The sequence below is a fragment of the Tamandua tetradactyla genome, chromosome 24 (assembly GCF_023851605.1).
Source record: "Tamandua tetradactyla isolate mTamTet1 chromosome 24, mTamTet1.pri, whole genome shotgun sequence".
Classification (NCBI taxonomy): Eukaryota; Metazoa; Chordata; class Mammalia; order Pilosa; family Myrmecophagidae; genus Tamandua; species Tamandua tetradactyla.
The window spans coordinates 36,576,605-36,597,616 of record NC_135350.1 but is presented as its reverse complement, the minus strand read 5'-3'; the positions used below and the strand labels follow the sequence as shown (position 1 = coordinate 36,597,616).

Below are 21,012 nucleotides of genomic sequence, written 5' to 3'. Positions count from 1 at the left end.
GAACTCAGTCTTATGTGGTTTCCTTTTCATGTAGTAGGTTGTTTCTCTCTTGTCACTTTCAGAATTTTCTGCTTCTCTTCAACATTTGACAGACTGTTTACTGTGTGTCTTAGGGAAGGCCTATTTGGATTTATTCTGTTTGGAGTTCATTTGGGCTTTTTTGATTTGTATATTTATGTCCTTTTTTAAGGGTTGAGCAGTTTTCCCCCATCATATCCTCAACTACTCTTTCTAGGTCTTTACTCCTCTCTTCTTTTTCTGGGACACCAGTGATTCTTATCTTTGTGTGTGTGTGTGTGTGTGTGTGTGTTTTTGTTTGTTTGTTTTGTTTTTGTCTATCATTTCCCTGAGAGCCAATTCAAATTTTTCCATCTTTTTTGCCATTTGCTGTTTTGAGTGTTCAAAATCAGTTATCCTGTCCTCTATATTGCTTATTCTTTCTTCTGTCTTTTCAGATCTGCTGTTGTGTGCTTCTAGTATGTTTTTTATTTGGTCAGCAGCGTCTTTAATCTCTATGATATCTGCTGTTTTTCTGTTTATTCTTTCAAATTCCTCTTTATGCTCTTCTACTGTCTTTTTGATTTCCTTTATGCCATCCTGCTTATTTTATTAAGTAGAGTTATATGAACATCTTTGATTAGTTGTTCCAATGTCTGTATCTACTCTGGTGTTTTAATTTGGTCATTAGGCATGGCTATATCTGTCTGCATTGTGATATTTTTAGTGATCTCCTGTTGTTTTTGTCACATGTAAATAGGATTGATTTGCTTTGGGAGTTGTTTAAGGCCTTGTGTTTGTGGGATGGAGGTGCAGCAGGGAGAAGGGTATGGGGCAGGCCTGGCACTTGTGAGTGTGGGCACCCAGCAACCAGGGAAGATGTAGCTGTGCAGGTGCACCGGTCTGGGGGGCATTACCCTGGTATGCACTGGTCTAGGGCACAGGGCCCTTTGTGCACATGCATAGAACTGTAGCAGCAGGTCAGTGTTATGCCTTCCTGTGTTGGGAGCAGATGTGACCCAGCTGCACAGGTCAGCACTTTCTCAGAACTGGGAAGCATGACCAAGGGCCATGAGCATGCATGGTTCTAGGACTGCCGTAAACTGAAGTTCCCAGAGCTGAAGGATATGACTGGGGACCCGTGTGCATGCGCTAGTCTAGGAGTGCCATAAACTGATGCGTAGAGCTCAGGGGGGGTGGGGTGAGGCTGTGCAACACTGTGGGTGAGGGGTAGGTGATGGCTGGATATGGAGGTTAGTGCCTATGGCGTTTATGCACTGGTAACAATCTGCAGGGAACAGGGAGGGGGAGGTAGTGCGAGGGAGGGATATAGTAGAGGTGGTTTGGATGCACTTGGGCGGGGACAGTTGGAGCACAGGGAATTGGAGTGGGTGATGGAGTTTGTGTGCCTGGAGTGCGGGGTGAGTCACAGGTCACCAGGCTGCGCCAGTGAGGGTAGCACCATGAGGGTAGCACATTCAAGGAATGTGGCCTGGCTTACTTCCTTACTTACTGGTTCCCTGTCCATGCACTGTAACGGACTCCATACCTCTGCACCAGGGTCCAGCTTTCTGCTTCTCAGTTCCTAAGCCTCTATACCAGAGCCACCCTAGGTGGTGCAGAAGGCTTTCCCAGGTAAGTTGTACTCTTGAATTACTGTCTCAGTCACCCTCCTGTCCCTTTTCTCACTTTTCCATGCAACAGGGCTGAAATCAAGCTATTCTATTTGGCCATCTTCCCAGAAGTCCTACTTTAGCTCTTTGTTTGTCAAGTTACATATTTTTTGGTCCGTTCTTTCTATATTGTTTTCTTCTTTTGTACTGGAATTATTTGATAACCTTTGATTTTCTTTTTATATTTTAAAATATATTTTCTCAGTGATTATCATGGGTTTTATATCTAATACCCTAAATCTGTACCAATCTCATTTGAATTGGTAACAACTTTAACTTCAATAGCATATACAATATTTGTTCCTATACTCATCTGCCCCCATTTTATGTTGCATTTGTAATCAATTCAGCAGAGGGAGATTTTAATGAGCAAGTGATAAGATGACCCATTCTGTAGTTATTAATCAGCTTCACTTCCCAGCTGCTTCTGTTATATGGGCTCATAAACAAAGTGGCCATTGCTGGAGGGATGGTGTTTATACATGGGCTCAGTATGGACTTTCACTTAGCAGCATCAGCTTGGCTACAGACATTGCTCAGTACTCAATCTTCCAGAAGAGACCTACACATGACACCATTCCCTGAGAAAATCAGCCAAGTACCTGGTGGCAGGTTTGTTACATTGGGTTGATTGGCCCTATCATGAAAGTGACTGCATTTTGTTCTTACTGGAACAGATGCTTATTCTGGATAGAGATTTGTCTTCCATACACAACATGTTTCTGTCAAAAATACCATCCTTGAACTTACAAAATACCTTATCCATTATCATAGTATTCCAGAATAAAAGCATTGCTTCTGATCAGCAAACTCACTTCACAGCAAGTGAAATAGAGAAACTGGCCCATGCTCATGGAATTCACTTGTATTACCCCATTCATCATGCTGAAACAGTTGATTTGATAAAACAGTGGAGTAGCCTTTTGAAGACTCAGTTACAGTGCCAACTAGGTGACAATATCTAGCAAGACTGTGGCAATGTTCCCTAGGTGGCTATATGTGCTTTAAATCAGTGTCCAAGATATAGTGCTCTTTCTTCCACAGTCAAGACTCATGGATTCAAGGGGTAAAAATGGGAGTAACATCAAGCATTATGCCCCTAGTGATCCACTAGAAAAATATTTGCTTTTGTTCCCACAAACTTATGCTTTGCTGGTCTAGAGGTCTTAATTTCAAAAGAAGGAATGATTTCACCAGGTTACACAATATTATTCTACTGAACTGGAATTAAAGATGCTATCCAGCCACTGTGGGTTCATGCCCCTGAATCAATAGGCAAAGAGGGAACTTATTATACTGGCTTGGGGAATTGATTCTGGTTACCAAGGGGAAATTGAGCTGGTACTACGCAATAGAGGTAAGAAAGAGTGCCAGGAATATAGGAAATCCCTATAATCTGTTAGTAATACCATGCCCTCTGATTAAAGTCAATGGAAAACTACAATAACGTAATACAGTCAGGACTACTAATGGCCCAGAGTCTACAGGTATGAAAGCTTGGGTCTTCCCCCTAGGCGAAGAAACATGACCCCTTGAGGATTGCTGGGGAATACAGAGTATTGAATGAGTATTAGAAAAAGAAATGAAGACTGTAATTGCTATGAACATTTCTTCTTTATTTTTTAAACAAATATACTTCTTTTCTTCCCTTTCTTATCCTCTTGTCATAAAACATTAGATATATTAACTCCATATCGTAGTATTTAAGTATTGTTTACCTTACATCATAGTATTTAAATACAGTTGACTTTACATCCTAGTTACAGGATATTAAGGAGAAAAGCAAACATCACCCAAGGACTTTGCATCCTCTTCTGTGGAAAGGATTAGTGCCTTTCAGTTGTAAGCAGGATAATTATATCATGTTAGGCAGAATGCCTTTGATATTTTCTTTATTGGAGATTAAGTATAGTTTAAGGAGATATATTTGGATGTTAAAGTTGTCAAGGGCTGGACAGTGATGGTTAATTTTATGTGTCAACTTGGTTAAGGTTATCATGCCCACTTATTTAGTTAAACACGAGACTAGATGTTTCTGCAAAGATATTTTATAGCTCTGATTAACATCACAATCAGTTGATTTCAAATAAAAAAGATTATCCTTGTTTATGTGGGTGTGGGTATTATTCAATCCCTTGAAGACCTTCAGGGAAAAAGCAGGTATTTCCTGGTAAAAAAGAAACTTTGCATCAAGACTCTAACATCAAACCATGTCTGAGTTTCTGGTCTGCCAGCCTGTCCTACAGATTTCATTCTCAGGACTGCAACATCAACATTTACTGAGTTTCCAGTAGGCTGACCTGCCCTATAGATTTTGAACTTGCTAGCCTCCACAATTGTGTGACCCAGTTCCCTAAAATAAATATCTGAATACATATATGCATATATCCTATTGGTTCTGTTTCTCTGGAGAACGCTGAGTGATACAGGAAAAGTATGTCTCTTCCTTCTTTCCAGAAACAGAAGACATTTAATGGGTGTTTTGATGACCAGATATGACTTTGCTCCATGGAAGTGAAAACACCGTTATTTCCAAAATCTTCAAAAGAAATGAGTCTTGAAGACTATTAACTTTAATTAGAAATTAACTTTCTAATTCAAGGACACGCATCTACTAAAATGGAATGTATAAGTTAAGCATTAAGATAGCTTTGCAACCTGTTAGTATAAACATTTCCTTATGAAAGTTATTTAAACATCTTTAATCAATGTGTTACATTTTAATTTAAAGTTAGAAATTTAATGCTAGGACAAAATATGTGGATTTTTTCTCATGTACCACTATGCTCCTCTCACTTAATATTTAGAATTGAATAATTCATTAAAATTCCATATTTCTTGCCCTGTCAGCCCTCAAACCTAAATTTTGCTTTTAATTTCAATTATTTTGCATAGCTTAGAATTTTCTGGCATTAACTACTGCTTCATTTTCTTTTGTTATACATCTCTTAGTCTTTGCTTTATGATTCTAATGTGTGTATGATGGTGTCAAAATAAATCATCTGAGATTATTTTGAGAACAGATGAAGTAAAAACACTGGGGATTTCTGAATTTTGTTTAAGAGGGACTTAGAGGAAGTGATCTGGTTGAAAGATTGTACTTGAGCACTTTGTGGATTTGTAGAGCCAGACGTTGTATTGACTTAGACACTTTTTTTCCTTCTTTTATGTGTTTATGAGGAGGGGAAATAGAGCCCCCTTCTTACTCCTTAATAGGTGCTATTATTGAATATAAAGGGTAAAGAATAAGATGTGAAGAAGCTTCATCTATAGTACAAAATAATTATAGATGATCCCATTTAAGTTTATTTTCACGTGGCTATTTTTCCCTTGTCCATTCCTTAGTGGTAAAATACCAATGACCCCCCAGCTACTAGAAATGAAGGATGGGGCAATAAAGGAAGTAAAATTCTGATTATTTACCCCATTAGTTACTATTTCTGGCAGAAGTTGTGAGAGCAAAATTTAAAATGAGATCAGGATATAGTACTAAAATTCAATTATTTATGCTTTCCTTTTTCATATTATTTTTGGTCACTGAGATTAACTTCAAATAATGCTATAGTGAAAGTGCATTTATAAAAGTATTTTTGCATATATACATTTTTTTTTTTCATAACGCATCCTGTGATGTGTGAAAGGGCAAATACACCATAACCAAGTTTTTTTTTTATGTGCATGTATATATGCTCTTGGCACAAAATGTAGCTCTCTGGATGGGATACAGTGGAAAAGAAGTATCACAAAAAATTTCACAATTTCCTTGAGTAATAGAACAAAATGTTAACCTCCCTGGTCCAGCCCATCCTAACTCATTTCGTACTCCCTATCATCAAAATAAAGTTTCTTTTTTAAATCAGTGGTATGTGAAAATAATTGTACCTAGGAAATAAAGTTCCTGATAGTAATTGCCTGTACTTTCCCATTTAACCTTAGCTTCATCGGAAACACCTCACCACTTCCACAGATCCACTCTACCAGAGGCCACAGATCATAAAAACCTGCAGAAACAGGAAATCAAACTTCCTCAGTCTGCTACCAAAACACAGAAACCTGTTTCCTCTACCCTTCTCAGATTGGCGAAGCTCTGCCCTCGCAAGAATCAGTGTGGAAGCAGTTGTTAAAGGGGATAGAAGGCCTCTGTCTCCCAATTTTATCAGAGCGTTCTTGTTCTAAGCTACTGAGATGAAGGGAATAAGTCTATTTGTCCTGCTCTCCAGTTTATGGAATGGGGGCATTGGAGTTAACAACACTATGTCTCCTTGGACTACCCCTAAGGATGGAAATTCCCAGAAGGCCTGGGAATCTGTTTCAGATCTTCAAAATAAAACACAAAGTCTCCAAACCAAGCAGAACACACTTGCTGAGATAGCCACAACTCCTGAGACAAGAACTTCAGAAGAAGGTCTTCTAAAATCTACCCTGCTCCCCTCAGAAACAAGTGCACCTCTTCAGGGTATGAGAAACCAAACTCTCATACCCACAGAGAAAACAGAAGAAGCGGTGATGGAGTTACAAAGCTTTGCCATCCCTACCAAATCTCGCCTCGAGTTTAGTCCTGCGGCACAATCAGTGGTCCTCTCCAACTCTACGCTGAAATTTCTTCAGAGCTTTGCCAGAAAATCAAATCAACAAGACGGCTCTCTCAACTCAGTTGGTGGTGTAGACAATCGATCCCCACGGGAACCATACCTCAGCAGAGGTGACAGCAGTAGAAGCCGACAAACTGACTACCAAAAATCAAGCTTTGAAACAACTAGAGGAAAGTAAGAAACTTTCTTTTCTTTTTTTTTCTCTGACTATAAGTTGGACAAGATGTGAGGTAATGATTGAATTATCTCACTCTCAGAATTATTTTATTTTCAAGATGAAATTTGATCATATTCATAATCTCACTGTTTCAATTGGCTAGGGCTATTAATTATTGTCTTATTTAGCAGGGAAAAGATGAAAAACCAAGAAGGTCTGCAATTTTGCTATGTCACTTTTCTATTCACTGTATAGTGATGCTTTTACTTGTGATAGACAATATCAAACGATGTACTATCATAGTGGCTGTTAATTTGTTAATTCAGCTGAAAAGTATGTTGGTTGTGCTCAGAAATACACAAAGTGAAAGGAAAAAAATCAGTATATTTTGAACATGAGCTGATTTAAAAATTGGAACTAGCCTGGGGTTGTAGAAAGTCTACAGGTATTAAAGATCCAACAAAGCAGCCCTGGATTGCAACCTTGACTCCAGTCCTAGCTACATCTGTGACTTTGAACAAAGTCAGTTGAGCAACCTGAACCTCAGTTTCTTCATACAGGTATGATATAGATAATGCATATAAAAATATCAGATTTGCAGGTGTAGCATGGAGATTTAAGTTAATGCTTCTCACAGGAAAGGTGGTCAACAGGTAGCATTTTACTAGAATTGATATTATTTCAAATTATATACCTAAGTGTATATATTGAAGTATACTGAATTATATTGTCATCATGAATGTGGCGTATCAGAAAAACCAATTTTTCAAAATGATTTCAGTCTAAAGTCAGAGCAAGTTCAATTTTAATTGTTGAAGTAAAATAATAAGCCAAAGCATAAAGACTTTCAAACTAGGTAAAAACAGACATAAGAAAAAAAGCCTGTGAAAAATGCACATCAGTCTTCTTTTCATCTAATACTCAGGATTATTTGAATGTTTGGAATAATGCTATTGTTCCAAACCTAAACTTTCAGTTACTTTTTATTATAGACAGAACAAATAATTTCAAGTCACCAAACAATGTCTTGGGAGTTTAACTGAATTAACCACATTACTAACAATATAATTCACATTAATAATAGTAACTAAGGCCTGCCACTTAAAAGGCATTATGTTGAAGCTGTTCTTGATATGAGACGAGGAAACACTGGGAAGAATACAAGGCAATCAATTCATATTTATATAAGCTTTATTATTCAAGTCTAGTTTTCACTGTAGTTCAAAGGTTATAGACATTTTTTTAATATGTAAATAAATCAGATTTTAACTAATAACCTGTTCACTTGGAATTGAATCAAGTCTCGATTTACCAGAAAGCAAATGTTATAAAGTATAAAAGGTTCAACTTGGGGTAGGTAGATTTTGTCTGTAACAGACATATTAACAGACATGTATTAATCTTACCCATACTATTAGACGAAAGAATATTGTCTATTAAATAATAATAATAAATATCACTATTGAGACTCTTTTTAAATGATTTATAGGCATTTCTGTCTGTTGTATTTTATTAGAGTCTGTAATGCAATTCAGTTTTTATTTTATGGATTACACAGAACTCAGACACTCATAGGAAATCATTGTGAACCTTTGGGGATGCTGGGTCAACAGGTTTTTAAATAGAATAGGAAATATAATCAAAGAACAAAGGGTCAATTCACATTTAAATGGTACTTACATTTTACATATCATGTAGAAAGTGGCATATTGTTGTTTCATAACTATAAGTGGTAATTGATAGTTGATAAATGCTAGCTGTTAAATTAATGCTAGCTGTATTTCTCCAAGAACCTGGCTTCAGAAGCTTGAGAGTACGTCCTCATTCAAATGATGATTTATAAATTGTTTATTATGTGCCTCCCATTGTATTAGACTCAGAATACACAGAATTTAAAAACATATTAAAAATTCTTGCCTCCAAGGAATTTGTCCTATAAAAAGCAAAAACTAACATATCTGGCTATGAGATTTCTAAGAATTCACTATGTGTTAGGAGGAAACAAGCTGTTTAAGGTATAGCTTGCTGAGCAGACCTTCATTCCATGGCTTTCCAATAAAAATATTAAATCTGAAATCCATGAGATAAAAAAGTACTAAGAGATTCTACAGCCTTAGGTTCTGGAAAATTTGAGGGTTTCTTTTGATAATCCTTTCCATTAAGTCCAAAGCCTCTTCCTCATTAAGTAGTGCAAAGTAAGACACTAGAAGGATATTTGATATTAGGGAAAAGCTGGGTCCTTTGCTTATGGGGCATAGTGCCAATGCAAAGAAGCCTTGATAAGATCAAAAGAGGTTTTTCATACTTTCCAGATTAACAAGTAATAATAATAGTAGAAAATATAATATAATAGACATATCGCCCGGGTGTGCGGGTGGTCAGCTCGCCTTACCTGTGGGAGACCTGGGTTTGATTCCCGCACCATGCACACCCCCCAAAAGAATATATGGAATTTGTTCTTAGGACAAAATTTTTTTTTTTAACTTATTTAGTCAATATCAAACCCCATGAGGAAGATATTGCTGTTATTCCCTTCCAGAGAGCTGAAGTATTTGACCAAAGGTTGCTCAACTAGTGAATCTCAGGACAAAGATTCCAACCCAGTCTGACCACCTTCAGCGCCAGAACTTCAGTAACACTGAGTGGGGGCGACAGTCCCAAGAGTGGGCAGTTCCCTTTGCTGTGCATGAGCCTTCGGAGGTTATCTGCTCCTTGCAGGAAACGTCCAGATTCCTTATAATAGTCTCAGAATGCCATCCTTCACTTGCCTTCTTCCTCCTATTCTCATTTTTTGCTAAAACTTCTCATTCCCTGGTCCACAATGTACTGTTTGTTAGACTGACATTTGTCTCCTAGTTAGCAGGATCACCTTCTCCCACCACCTGCTCCTTTTATACCTAAAAATAATAACTTCAGGAAGTCTTGAAGGCTAAATTGGGCTGTTAAACTGCTCCTATAGCTCTCTTTGGTTTCCTCTATCACTTATTGCATTTATAATAGTGTATTATAATTAGAGAGAACTTGTGATCTCCTAAAATATAGGGAAATATTTTCAGTGCTGATTAGAGTAATTATAATATTACTATGTTATTAGTAGGTGCACAATAAATATTTACTCAAACAATGCAAATTTGGAGGGTCAAAATTTGAGTATAAAGAAGAATCCTTTCTAAGGAAATATTATTTCTCTCTTCGGAAAAAAAACAGGATCATGGATAAATTCTTTTTTTTTTTTTTTGCCCCTTCTGCTCTTGAGAATTTTTTGATAATTCTTAGCATCAGAAACACTTATGTCTATTACTGGCTCCTTTCTACATGATTTTTTGGGCATATATTTCTTTTATCTTGCCCTTTCTTCTTAGCACTGCAGGAGCTCCTGGCTACAACAGAGCTGTGGTTTCCTGTCCAGCAGAGTAGCTGTTGGTCAGTGAGCAAGTACTTTGAAATAGGCAGGATAAAAGGAATAAATTAAGATGAATGTAATTATCAGCTGAACAAATATTTATTGACTATCTAGTATGTCTGGAGTAGTATGCTTGTGCTGGAAATAAAATGGTGAACAAAAGCTTATATAAGTCCTTCCTGCATGGAGACTACAGTCCAAAGGGAAGGGTGTGGGGAGGAAAAACAAATACCGATGCCGTTCAAAGACCGTAAATATTCAGAAAGAAGTATAAAATATAAAGTATAAAATAGGGTGACAGTCTGGCCTGGAGGGGGGCAACTAAGGTTTCCCTAGGAGGCTAATATGTGAAATGAGCCATGGCAGAGATCCTACTGCTTGTCTAACTTCACTTCTTAGTTGTCTCTAAATGGATTTAATTCCCCCAATTCCCTAGCCTGAAAACACATACCTCAGTCTCCACTATCCCATGAACGCATAGCTCCATCAATTAGAAACCTTGAATAGTATCATCTCCTCTTGAACCTTTATCTAATTTATTAACAGCCCTTCTGGTCATCTTGGTACCCCCTTCAGTTTCCTAAATCCCTCTTCTTCTCTTCTTCTTTATCCTACTCCTAACCAACATTATCCAAAGCTAGTCTCCAAACTGATCCACACGCTATCATTCCTGCCTCTTATAATCCATCCTCCACACAAATGTGCTACCTCTGAAGCATTTACGTCAGATTAATGTACTTCATTGGATTGAAGACTTCATAAATTGTAAGTGACACATTATTTGGGGTACTAATAAGAAAAGTTATTGCCAACTGAGTATGGCATCATGCTTTCTTATCACTTAGAAATTTTATTTATTTGTCTCTTTTAGAGTCGGGTAGGTATTTTTAAATCATCTGTTATACTTTTGCATACATAAATGGAAAATATAAATGAAGTAGATGGTTAAGGTATTTCTAAGACAATGACATAACTTCTCTCTGACCCATAGTGAATGAAAATGCCATTGATTTAAAAAAAAGTTCTTGATTTCAGAGATGCATGCCTTAAAATCTGTGAAATATGGTATTTCTCTGGCCTTTGTAAAATCACTCAACGGCTTTCCATTACATTTAGAAATAAAATCCCAAATCCTCTCACCATGGCCTGCAAGGTCTTGCTTAACATGATGCTTGCCTACTTAAGGATTTCTTTTTTCTTCTCTCACTACACTCCCTCCGTTCCATCTTCTCTAGCCAGACTGGCCTTCCGTCTGGGGAGTGAACATGTCAAGTTAAGATGCCCCTGAGGACACTTCCTTTGCTCTTCCTGGAATGTTCTTCCTTAGGCATTTAGAATTAGGGACTCCTTTTCCTCATGTAAGTTCACCTTTAAATATCCTCTCCTCAAAGAGACCTCCTCTGACCACACCATATAAAGCCCACCATCCCTCCTTGCCCACCGTTCCTTAACTTATCACCTTTCTTTTTTTCTTTAAAGTACTTGAAATGCTAGGATCTATTTATTTAGACAGTTGTGAATTTATGTCTTTCCACAGAAGAATATTCATCTATGAGACTAGCAACCTTGTCTATCTTATTTATTATTCTGTTCACTGGCAAGAACTGTGCTAGGTGCATACAAAGAGCTTGATAAATATTTCTGAAGTGAATGCCTTCTGGAGCTCAGAGGAGGTATTAAGACTAGAAATATACAGTTAGGAAGCATTGGTGTATAGAAATATAAGAAGCGGATGTGGATAATGTTTTACATTCTAAGAAAAGGGAAACTAGAATTATTATCTTAGAAACTCTAATAGCCAATAGTCTAAGAGCAGTGTCCCAGGCAGTAAGGAAACTGCGATGGCAGTAAGGAAACTAGAAATATGTGGTGTCATGTAGAGTAAAAGAAGGAAGTATTTCAAGAAGGAGATGATGAGCAACAGGGTTCAATATTGTGAAAAAGAAAATAAAATGAGGACAGAAATTACTGTAAATTCAGTGACATGGAGATGATTAGTAGTGAAGTAAGTGCTACGTTCTAGCCTGAGGGTATTCAGGCATGAAGGGAGGTGAGAAAAGATGAAAGCAGATATGGACAGCTCTATTTACAGGATTTTTTTATGAAAAGGAAGAGTGAGATAGGTCACACAACAGGGCAGGTTCAGAGTTTCCCGTTTTTTGTTTTCATTTTTTTTTGCATTTCATTTTATGGATGGAGAGGTGATAACTGTTAAAATGCTAATGACAAGAGCCAGAAGGAAGGTAAAAGGCGTATTCAGGAAAGACAAGAGGATATTGTCTTTGTGAGTTTAATGACTTGGTTTCTTTTTAAATTTCTTTTATGTTCTTTTTCTTTAAGCTATATAACTCTTTTATGTACAAAGAAAGTAACTTTAAGTGGATTATGACTTCTGGAATTACTGTCTAGATTAAGTTCCGCACATCTTTTATTAGACCACTTGTATATAAAAACATTGACACCTCATTTTTAAAGTTAATGCTCTAATATTATGAAAACTAACCGTTAAGTTAATTCTGTCATCTAGCATTTTGTGATTTTTCTGATCATTTTAGTGAATAACAAGTAAGTTTTAGATGTGAAAAAAAGGATCAGTTGAATTCAAGTCTTATAAGCAAAGTTACGATTAACACCTAATAACATGCAAAGGGGGTTATTCTCATGTGCTATAACATTCTAAAGAGAAGCACACTATTATGTTAAAGAATACATATGTTTTTATTTCTTTGGGAGATAAATGCATTACTGCCTGTGAAAATAAATACTAAATAAATAGAATATTCTATATACCAGTTTTTCTCTTTAATATTTTTAATTTCATTTCTTTGCTACTTCTACTTACTAAATTCCTATTTTGTACTTTACATGCTTGATTTTAATCACTGCTCATATAGTCCAACTTATCAAATAGGAGATTTTTTAATTTCCCCAATTTTGTTTTTCTGAATTGAAAAATAATTTGAAATATATTACTTAGGGAAAATGCTTAAAGAGTCAGTTCACAAGAATAAGTGGATTTAAGGATCACAGAATCTTGTTAGCTTGCCTTTCTGGGAATTTCTGGACAGTGCACTTGGAAAGCCTGACACCTACTGGATTACATATTGTTTACAATTTCCCTGAATGTACTGAAGTTATACTCAGAAGGGGAAGAACGGAAATACAAAATAAAGTACAATTAGGTGAAATAAAACAAATTTAGAAAAATGTTCTATAAAAAATTGTCTTTAAAGATAATTATAGGTGAAAGATAGATATCATACATATTTAATTAAATTTATCATTTAAAAATATAATGTTTGGCTTTAAACATTGCAAAATATATTTGACCTAGAAAATAAACTTCATGCATATTTTAAGGTGCAGGACACATTCAGTTCATTCACCTAAAATGTATTTTGTTATTATACATACACAAGCAATGGTTATTCTGAGGCACTGTGCAGTTGTCAATCATGAAAAATTCAGTTGCATTCAACATACTGTCCCCTCTAAGGAAGGAAAATTAATGATGCCTCACAAAAAACTGTAATTGCAAAAGTTGGTTAAAAAGAGGGATTTCTTCTTAAAACATAAATTAACCAGTAAATCAGAGTATCATAAAATCCCAAGGTCAGATGAAAGTTTTGCATGACTGTCTTTAAAAAATCTATTTCAAATATTATTTGCACACTTTTTTTAAGGCTAATATTTCTATCCAAGTTTGCATACTACATGGGATTTTGATAAAGAATGAATTATACAAAGGGCTTGTACTAAAATACAGTGAATTACAAACACACAATTTTGTTGCTTGTTTGAAAATAACACAGTCATTTTCTTATGGACGTTAGTATCAAGTTGAACTTTTTGAGAAGGAGTATTAGTCAAAGCTAAATATAAAAGGTGCAGTGCTTTATTTAAATGTGATTTACATATCAGAAGTCTTTATACTAAATCTAAGTTCTTGTTTCTCGTTTCTAGTTTCTGAAACTACTTTCTCATGTAAATTCTAGTTAGTCAATAACATGATAAGGGCATTCCCCTTTCAGTTTGATTAGAAAAAAACTAAGATTCTAATAAAATAAGATTCTTTAACACTTTGAAAGTATTAATACTCATGACTTCTTAAGACTATAGAGACATTTTGAATATATTTCGTCTGAAAGCTAACCTTCATCATCTGAATTCAAAATAAACAATGATGACAATCTGTATTGTTTTTCTGGAAACTATTTATTGACTTGAAATATATAAGCAATTATGGGTAAGATGAACTTATCAAATCGTTAAAGAGGAGAAAAAGGAGCCATGGCTCTACTTGAACATGAGACAAAAAGCAAAAGAAATGGGGCAAATAAATACATGCCTTCATAAAAAAAAAATCCCACTTAAATCTGAATCATTTAATCGTTATCAGCAACAGCACACAGACTTATACAATACTAAGTATTTTATATATATTAACTGATTTGGTTCCACAATAATCTTGTGGGATGGATAATATTTTTATCCTTAATTGTTTCAGATAACGCAGCCCCATCTACAGATCAAAGCAATGGCCAATAAGTTGTGAGTCAAGATCTAAAGGCGGGCTCCAGCATCTACAGCCAACAACTCAGTTACAGGTCTCTCAATTTAGGGGAAAATTCACCTGATCATTTTGCATTGCTCTTGCAGGTATTTTCCCCCAGAATTTGGCAATAGAAAATGAAAAACTCCAGACACAGATGCACTCTCTTCTTCATTTGCCCCATGTGTGAAGTAGAAAAAGAGGATGAAAATTTTATCAGGCAGTCTTTCATCAACAGAAATGAACTTCTAAATTTGACTTACAGCGCAAGAAAAAGCATGGGCTTCTCGCGGCTATGAGTTTGAGAGAAACCCCTCCTTTTCCCTTGTGTCCTTTCAGTCTCTTCTCTTTTCCTGCTCCTTTCTGTCCCTTCTGTCTCTTCATTCTTTCCTGCATTTATTTCCTTCCCCTCTTTCTTCTTCAACTTCTGATTTTGGCAAGAGTGATGCAAAATTATTACCTATTACTTTCCATGGCAATTTAACAATTTTCTCCGATTAGGAGTGTGAGTTAGGAAGCGCAATTACCCTGACTGGTGGTGCGATCTAAAATCTGTAGTCTTTTCACTAACCTACAACATTTACTTATTCTCAGTGACTTAATAATTGAACTACTGAACCAAATTAAACTTCATTTGAATGCTTTTCTCCCTAATTATTGACACCACCACCAACAAAAAAAGGTTTTTTGGATATAATCATGCCTTAAAAAATTTAGTTTTCTCTGAAAACCAACTAATTTTCACAAATTTATAGAACAATTAGAAGGAATGAAGCACATATGACCATTTACACTGGTCATTAAAAATACATGGCCACCTTTGATATGGTTAGGGTAAGTTATCCCATTTATTATTTTTTTTTGAGTGAAGATTTAATTGTTATGAACTTGAGGGGTTTGTTGTCCGGTTATGCACAATTTTGCTGTTAGTAATGGTTAAACTTTGTTCAGATAGGTTTTGCTAGGATGTTCTTCCACGTAATAGCAGTCTTTTAATGAAGAAAACAGCGTTCCACGTGAGATAAAGTAGTGACAATATGAATTATTTTCTTATGAATATTTAACATTTTTCTCTTGAAATTAAACCCTTTTAGATACTTCATCCTTTCCCCGAGGCATTTATGACTCCAGTAATACATGTATATATTGTTGTCGGTTTGTGGTTTTTAGTCATTTTTAGATACAAAATAAAGCAGTGATCCTTGGAGCTCCTCAAGTCAGGGATGCATGCGTGGGTGTTAGATGAACCATGGGAAGTTGGGGAAAGGGTCAGCAGATAATCCTCTTTCTTAGGGCAAGTGTTAATTTACAGAGGCAGCCATGCTGTCTTGTTTTATTTTCATCTTGTTCTCCTTTGAATCCCTTTATTCATCTCAAAGAGGAGAATGTAGGAAAGAAAGTCATATCTTCTTCCATCTATTAAGTCTCCCCTGAACATAAAATAGTCCCTAACTTCCAAGAGAAAGTAGCATACTACTGACCTGATTTATTATGGGGATTTTGCTGGTTTACTTTGTTTTCTAGTGTCAAGGTCCTCTGGACCTCATTTTTTCTTCCTTTTATGTCCATTTGAGCCACACGTTACCAATATGAGTCTTGAGACTTTTAACCTTTTAATAATCGAATGACAATTTATTAATCTGTTCTAGGGACTTGTAGAATTGAACAATGTTAATTTCTAGATTATTTTTAAGGAAATACTTTGTATGGTCATTATTAAATGCATCCTTTGTTACTTTAGTCCATTTTCAATTCAGGCTAAGAATGGATGTGATCAGGCCGCGGTGGGCCTTCAATGGCAAATGACCAATGCATGGAGGGTTTTTGTTCGTTCGTTGTGTTTTTAATTTAGTCTTTCTATTATCTCTCTGAAGAATTCGTTTTCTAAAATATTTCAATCAGAAGATGTTTTTAATTAATTACCCAAAAAACTTCAAGCTTTATGAATTGAAATAAAATCCTTTCCCGTCTTCTATCTTGTCTGTTCTGTGGACTAGACCTTTGCTAGTAAATAATCAAAGACGTCTGCTTTTGCCTAGAACAAACCTTTCCCATTAACTTGGAAAATAGCCAGAGAATCAATACAAGCTTTTTTCAGTACATGTTGCTGCGCAAAAGCAACATGGTTATTTCCCTTAAAGAGAATCCCAAGTGCAGTCTGCAGGGTGGAGGGTTATGACCCTATGGAAAGCTAAACACTTCAAAGTGACTGCTCTCCATCCGCCATAATCAGTCTGAAAGGGTAGAAAAGATTTCTAGATTTAAACTAAACGCTTGTCTGGGATCATTGCACTTGCCTGTAAACTGTCTGTCACCATTTTTCCGTGTTTAGTTTCTATTTTTAAACATACATTTTCGGATAATTTGGTTTTAAAATTATATTTACATTTTTAACATCCCTTAATGAGCTTATTTCATTGGTAGCCAAAACCTAATTATGAGTCACACCAGGGGCTCTTTTGCTGTGACGAGTTCTGCCAATTTACACTGGATCAAAGGTTGCTGGGCCATGAGCAATGTGCTGATATGCTTCTTTGCCTACTCAACTATTTTAGGCATGAGATTGTTTTACTATTCAGTGTTTTAAAAAGCGCTCTTTGAGTGACACTGCCTTTTATCCTCACAGAAAATGTATTTCTGTTTTTGTTTTTTTTTTTTTCAAAACCCAGAGTACACAGTGATGGTGTTTGTGTTTTTTGCTTTTTCACATTTTACTGCCCCACACTCCACTCTCTGCAGATATTCAGCAAATAAACATTTGCGTTTGTGGAAGTTATTCATTCTCAGCCATTAGGATAATCAGTGGATTTGCATGAGGAAGCGAGTTAATTTTATTAAGATCCCTTTATTGTGGTCATCTTCATCTTCTTTACTTTTATTTATTTATTTTTTTTGCTTTTTCCAATTCTGTATTACACATCATTTTTGCTTCAAGTATCACTATGCTTTAACAAAGTGTGAAAAATATATTATTTTTAATCTCATTATGGAGCCTGAATTTTTAAAGTTCTTATTCCAAAGAACCTTATGCAATAAGCTGTATAGTGCTCAATTTTATCTGCCTTAGTTAGATGAATGCCTGTCAACCTTATTTGTAGAACATTTAGTGCTAAGAAATCTAAACATTGTGAAGCAGATGTTTATTACCTTCAGCAGATATTTATTACCTTCAGCATCTCTCCTTGGGGAGAGAAAAGTGTCTCTTCTTTGCCTTTAACAGTTAGGTTGATTTTTGCATTATTTTATTTTTAAGCAAAATAGATTTATTACCATTTGCTGATTGAAGCATGCATCTCTTGTTGATTTGTACTTGTAGTGACATTATTTTGCAGTCACACAACATTTCCTTTAATTCTATATATTGCAAATTGCCTCTTCCCTCTCCTTTACTCAACCCCAAAAACAGTCAAAAATAAGAGGAAAGAAAGCAGATTAAGTTTAATAAATTAAGTCTCTGTTTTTGCATAATGTATTCAAAGTAAGAAAAAATGATATAAATAGAAAAGCAAAGGGAAAACAAGTCTTGATTTAATTAAATTATCCAAACAACCTGCAGGGCTTTCTACAGTTTGGCATAGAATATTTTATGATAAAGTGCCCTGTATTACATGCAGGAATGAGGTTATTCCTTCTTTTCTTAAATATGTCTATATATTCCACTGTCTGCCTTTAAAAAATAAAAAAGCAATTTATGACATATATTATAAGCATAGTAAAAGCCTTTTCCAGATTTCTTCCTATAGCAAATAGGTTTCATCCATTAACATGTTATATAATTAATTTTCTCATATGATTTGTTTGATAATTCATTTTCTTATGCAATTGCAAATACTTAACCTTCTATGTCTGCATTTATTTAATAGCTAATATTCAATACTCTATCCACTCTCTACAAATCCATTTGTAGCATTATTGCATATTTTCAATTTAAAATTCCTTGAGGAAGAGTAGTTATCTCTATAACTCATTTTGGATACTTCTACCAGAATGCCATCTAAAAATAGGTACTTTAATGAATGCTGCATCGTCTGATAATGGCATTTTGTGGCAAATAATTTTGTTGCTGTTGAAGTTTCTCAGCTTTATTTAAGCTTTGTGAATTCCTATCCCTATTCTATTCTATCGTTGGAGAGAATACATCAGTGGATGGATCTAATTAAATTTTTTTTTGAAATTCTTAGATTTGAGAAAGGTTTTATATAATATGATCTAACTGAAAAGATACAGGAATCAGAATAACATGCAGCTGAGTGTTTCTATAAGACAAGATTTATTTTATTTTATTTTTATTCAGGATATTTTAAATTGTACTCTACTTTGTGCATACAAAATAATGCATTATCAAACATAGCTTTACTATATATAACTGTGCCTCTAAACAATATATCATTACTTTAATTTCTTGTTTTATGTTAAAAAATCCATCATATTGTATTTACATGACTTGTTTTTGTCATTTAAGTTAAATTTGTTTTATTGCATAATATAACAGTTACTTCCATTTTTACTAAAGAATGAAAAACATTAAGTAATTATGTCAGAATGGATTTAGTCATTCTTCGGTCGATGGGCTTATTTTTGAGTTTTGGTTATTATGAATAATGGTGCTATAAATATTGGAACATAGGATTCTTGGTATACATGTATAATAGTTTCTCTAAAAATACATACATATTTAGAAGTGCAATTGCTGGGTCAGAGAGTATATTCATGTTCAATTTTATAAGACATAGCCAGATTGTTTTTCAAAGTCTTGTACCAATTTACACTTCTACCAGTAATACATTAAATATTCTGATTTTCTATATGTTCTGAATACGTGGGATTACCAAATTCTCAAAATTCATTATTTTTGAGGTATGAAAGACACCTTTGAGGTATGAAAGATCCCTTGTGATCTTAATTTGCATTTTCTTGATAATAAGGAGATTGAGTGTCTTTTTATGTGTGTAATGGGCATTGATTTGTCCATTTTTCTATTATCTTATTTTTCCTTAGTCTTTATTTTACTTTGTTAGTACAAATATTGTATATTATGGATGTTAGTCCTTTTCATGTGTCATACGTGTTCTCCTACTTCATGGCTTCTCTGTACAAATTATTTCTGATTCCTTTAGATTTAAAAAAATTCTTAATTGTAATGTACTCAAATATATAAATCTTGGCTTTTATGGTTAACCATTTTTGTGAGCAAACTCATATTTTTTCTCAAGGACATAAAAAGATCCCATATTTTCTTTAGTGATTTCAAAAATTTGCCTTTCACAATTAAATATTTAATCCATTGGGAAGCGAGCTTGTTAATGTTGTAAGATACTGAGACAGTTTCATTTTCTCCTCATAAGCTTGATCAACAGCTCCATTACAATTTATTAAATATTCCATCCTATCCCCAGTGGTCTATAGTGCAATCGTTTGTTTGTATTTTAGTCATTCCTTCATTTAAACCATGTTTCCTGAGTGCCTAGCATGTGACAGCCACTATGCCTAGGATACAACAGAAGATACAGTAGATAAAACCTGTGTTCTCAGAACACTTTTACTCCAGTTGGGGAGAAAGACAACAATGGCAGACATTTACGTAGCCCTTATTATGAACCAGTCAGTCCTCTGAGTTGGCTGCATGAATTTTGAAACACTTTATTGGATGAATATGCATTCAGGATTGTTGTTTTTTCCTGCTTTTTATCCTTTTATCATTTTGAAGTTTCTCTTTTTTTCCTTCTGGGTATCCCTTTGGTAACACTCCTTGTGTTGAAGTCTTGTCTTGATATTACTACAGCTAGTCTAGATTTCCTATAATTAGAATTTAACTGGTATATACTTTTCATCATTTATAATGTATCTCTGTCTTTAAATATAAATTGCATCTATCATAAACAGCATGTAACTGGGCCTAATAAAAGAAATCCCAATATAGAAACCTCTGTCTTTTAAGTGGGGTAATGTACTTTCTTTTACATTTAGTACAATAATTGATTTTATTAATTTTGTGGCTACCATCTTGCTATTTGTTTATTCATTTTGCCATCTATTTTTGATTATTGTTCTTCCTTCCTGCTTTCTTTAAGATTAAGCAATATGTTTTAGAATTTTATTTTATTTCTTCTATTGGATTTTTATCTTTACCTCTTATATTATTCTAGTAATTACTATATGCATGCTTATTTATGCAGTCTTCATTGACTTAGTATTAAGCCACTTCACATGTAAGAAATTTGCTATAGTCTAATTCCATTTGCTTCCTTCTTATCATTTGTGCTATTACTATCATTTGTTTTACTTTTTACATGAATTCCAAATGCCAAAAAACATTGTTAATTTTGCTTTTAACAGTGAATTAGCTTAAGGAAACCAAGAAATCGGAGAAATAAAAATACATGTTTTGATATTTTCCCACGTGTTTTTTATCTTTTTTTTCAAAATTTTGATTACAGTCTTTGATGTCTTTGAATATCCAGTTTGTATTTGGTAGTAATTTCCTTCAGCCTGAAGAACGTCTTGTAACATTCTTGTAGTTCAAGTCTATTGCTGATCAATCTCAGCCTTTTCTATGTGAAACAACTTTATTTCACCTTTATTTGGAAGAATGTATTTGCTGGATATAAAAATTCTACATTACAAATTTTTATTTTTAA

The 21,012-nt window shown here is 34.8% G+C and overlaps 1 protein-coding gene across 1 annotated transcript in view; it reads left to right on the top strand.

The window, feature by feature from the left end:
• Positions 1-21,012, top strand: part of MMRN1 (multimerin 1) — a 90,378-nt gene that overhangs the window by 19,373 nt on the left and 49,993 nt on the right. The window contains exon 2 of the mRNA XM_077142864.1: positions 5,607-6,436. Coding sequence (XP_076998979.1) covers positions 5,856-6,436 — 581 coding nt within the window. The 5' untranslated portion in view covers positions 5,607-5,855. The remainder of the gene's footprint in view (positions 1-5,606; positions 6,437-21,012) is intronic.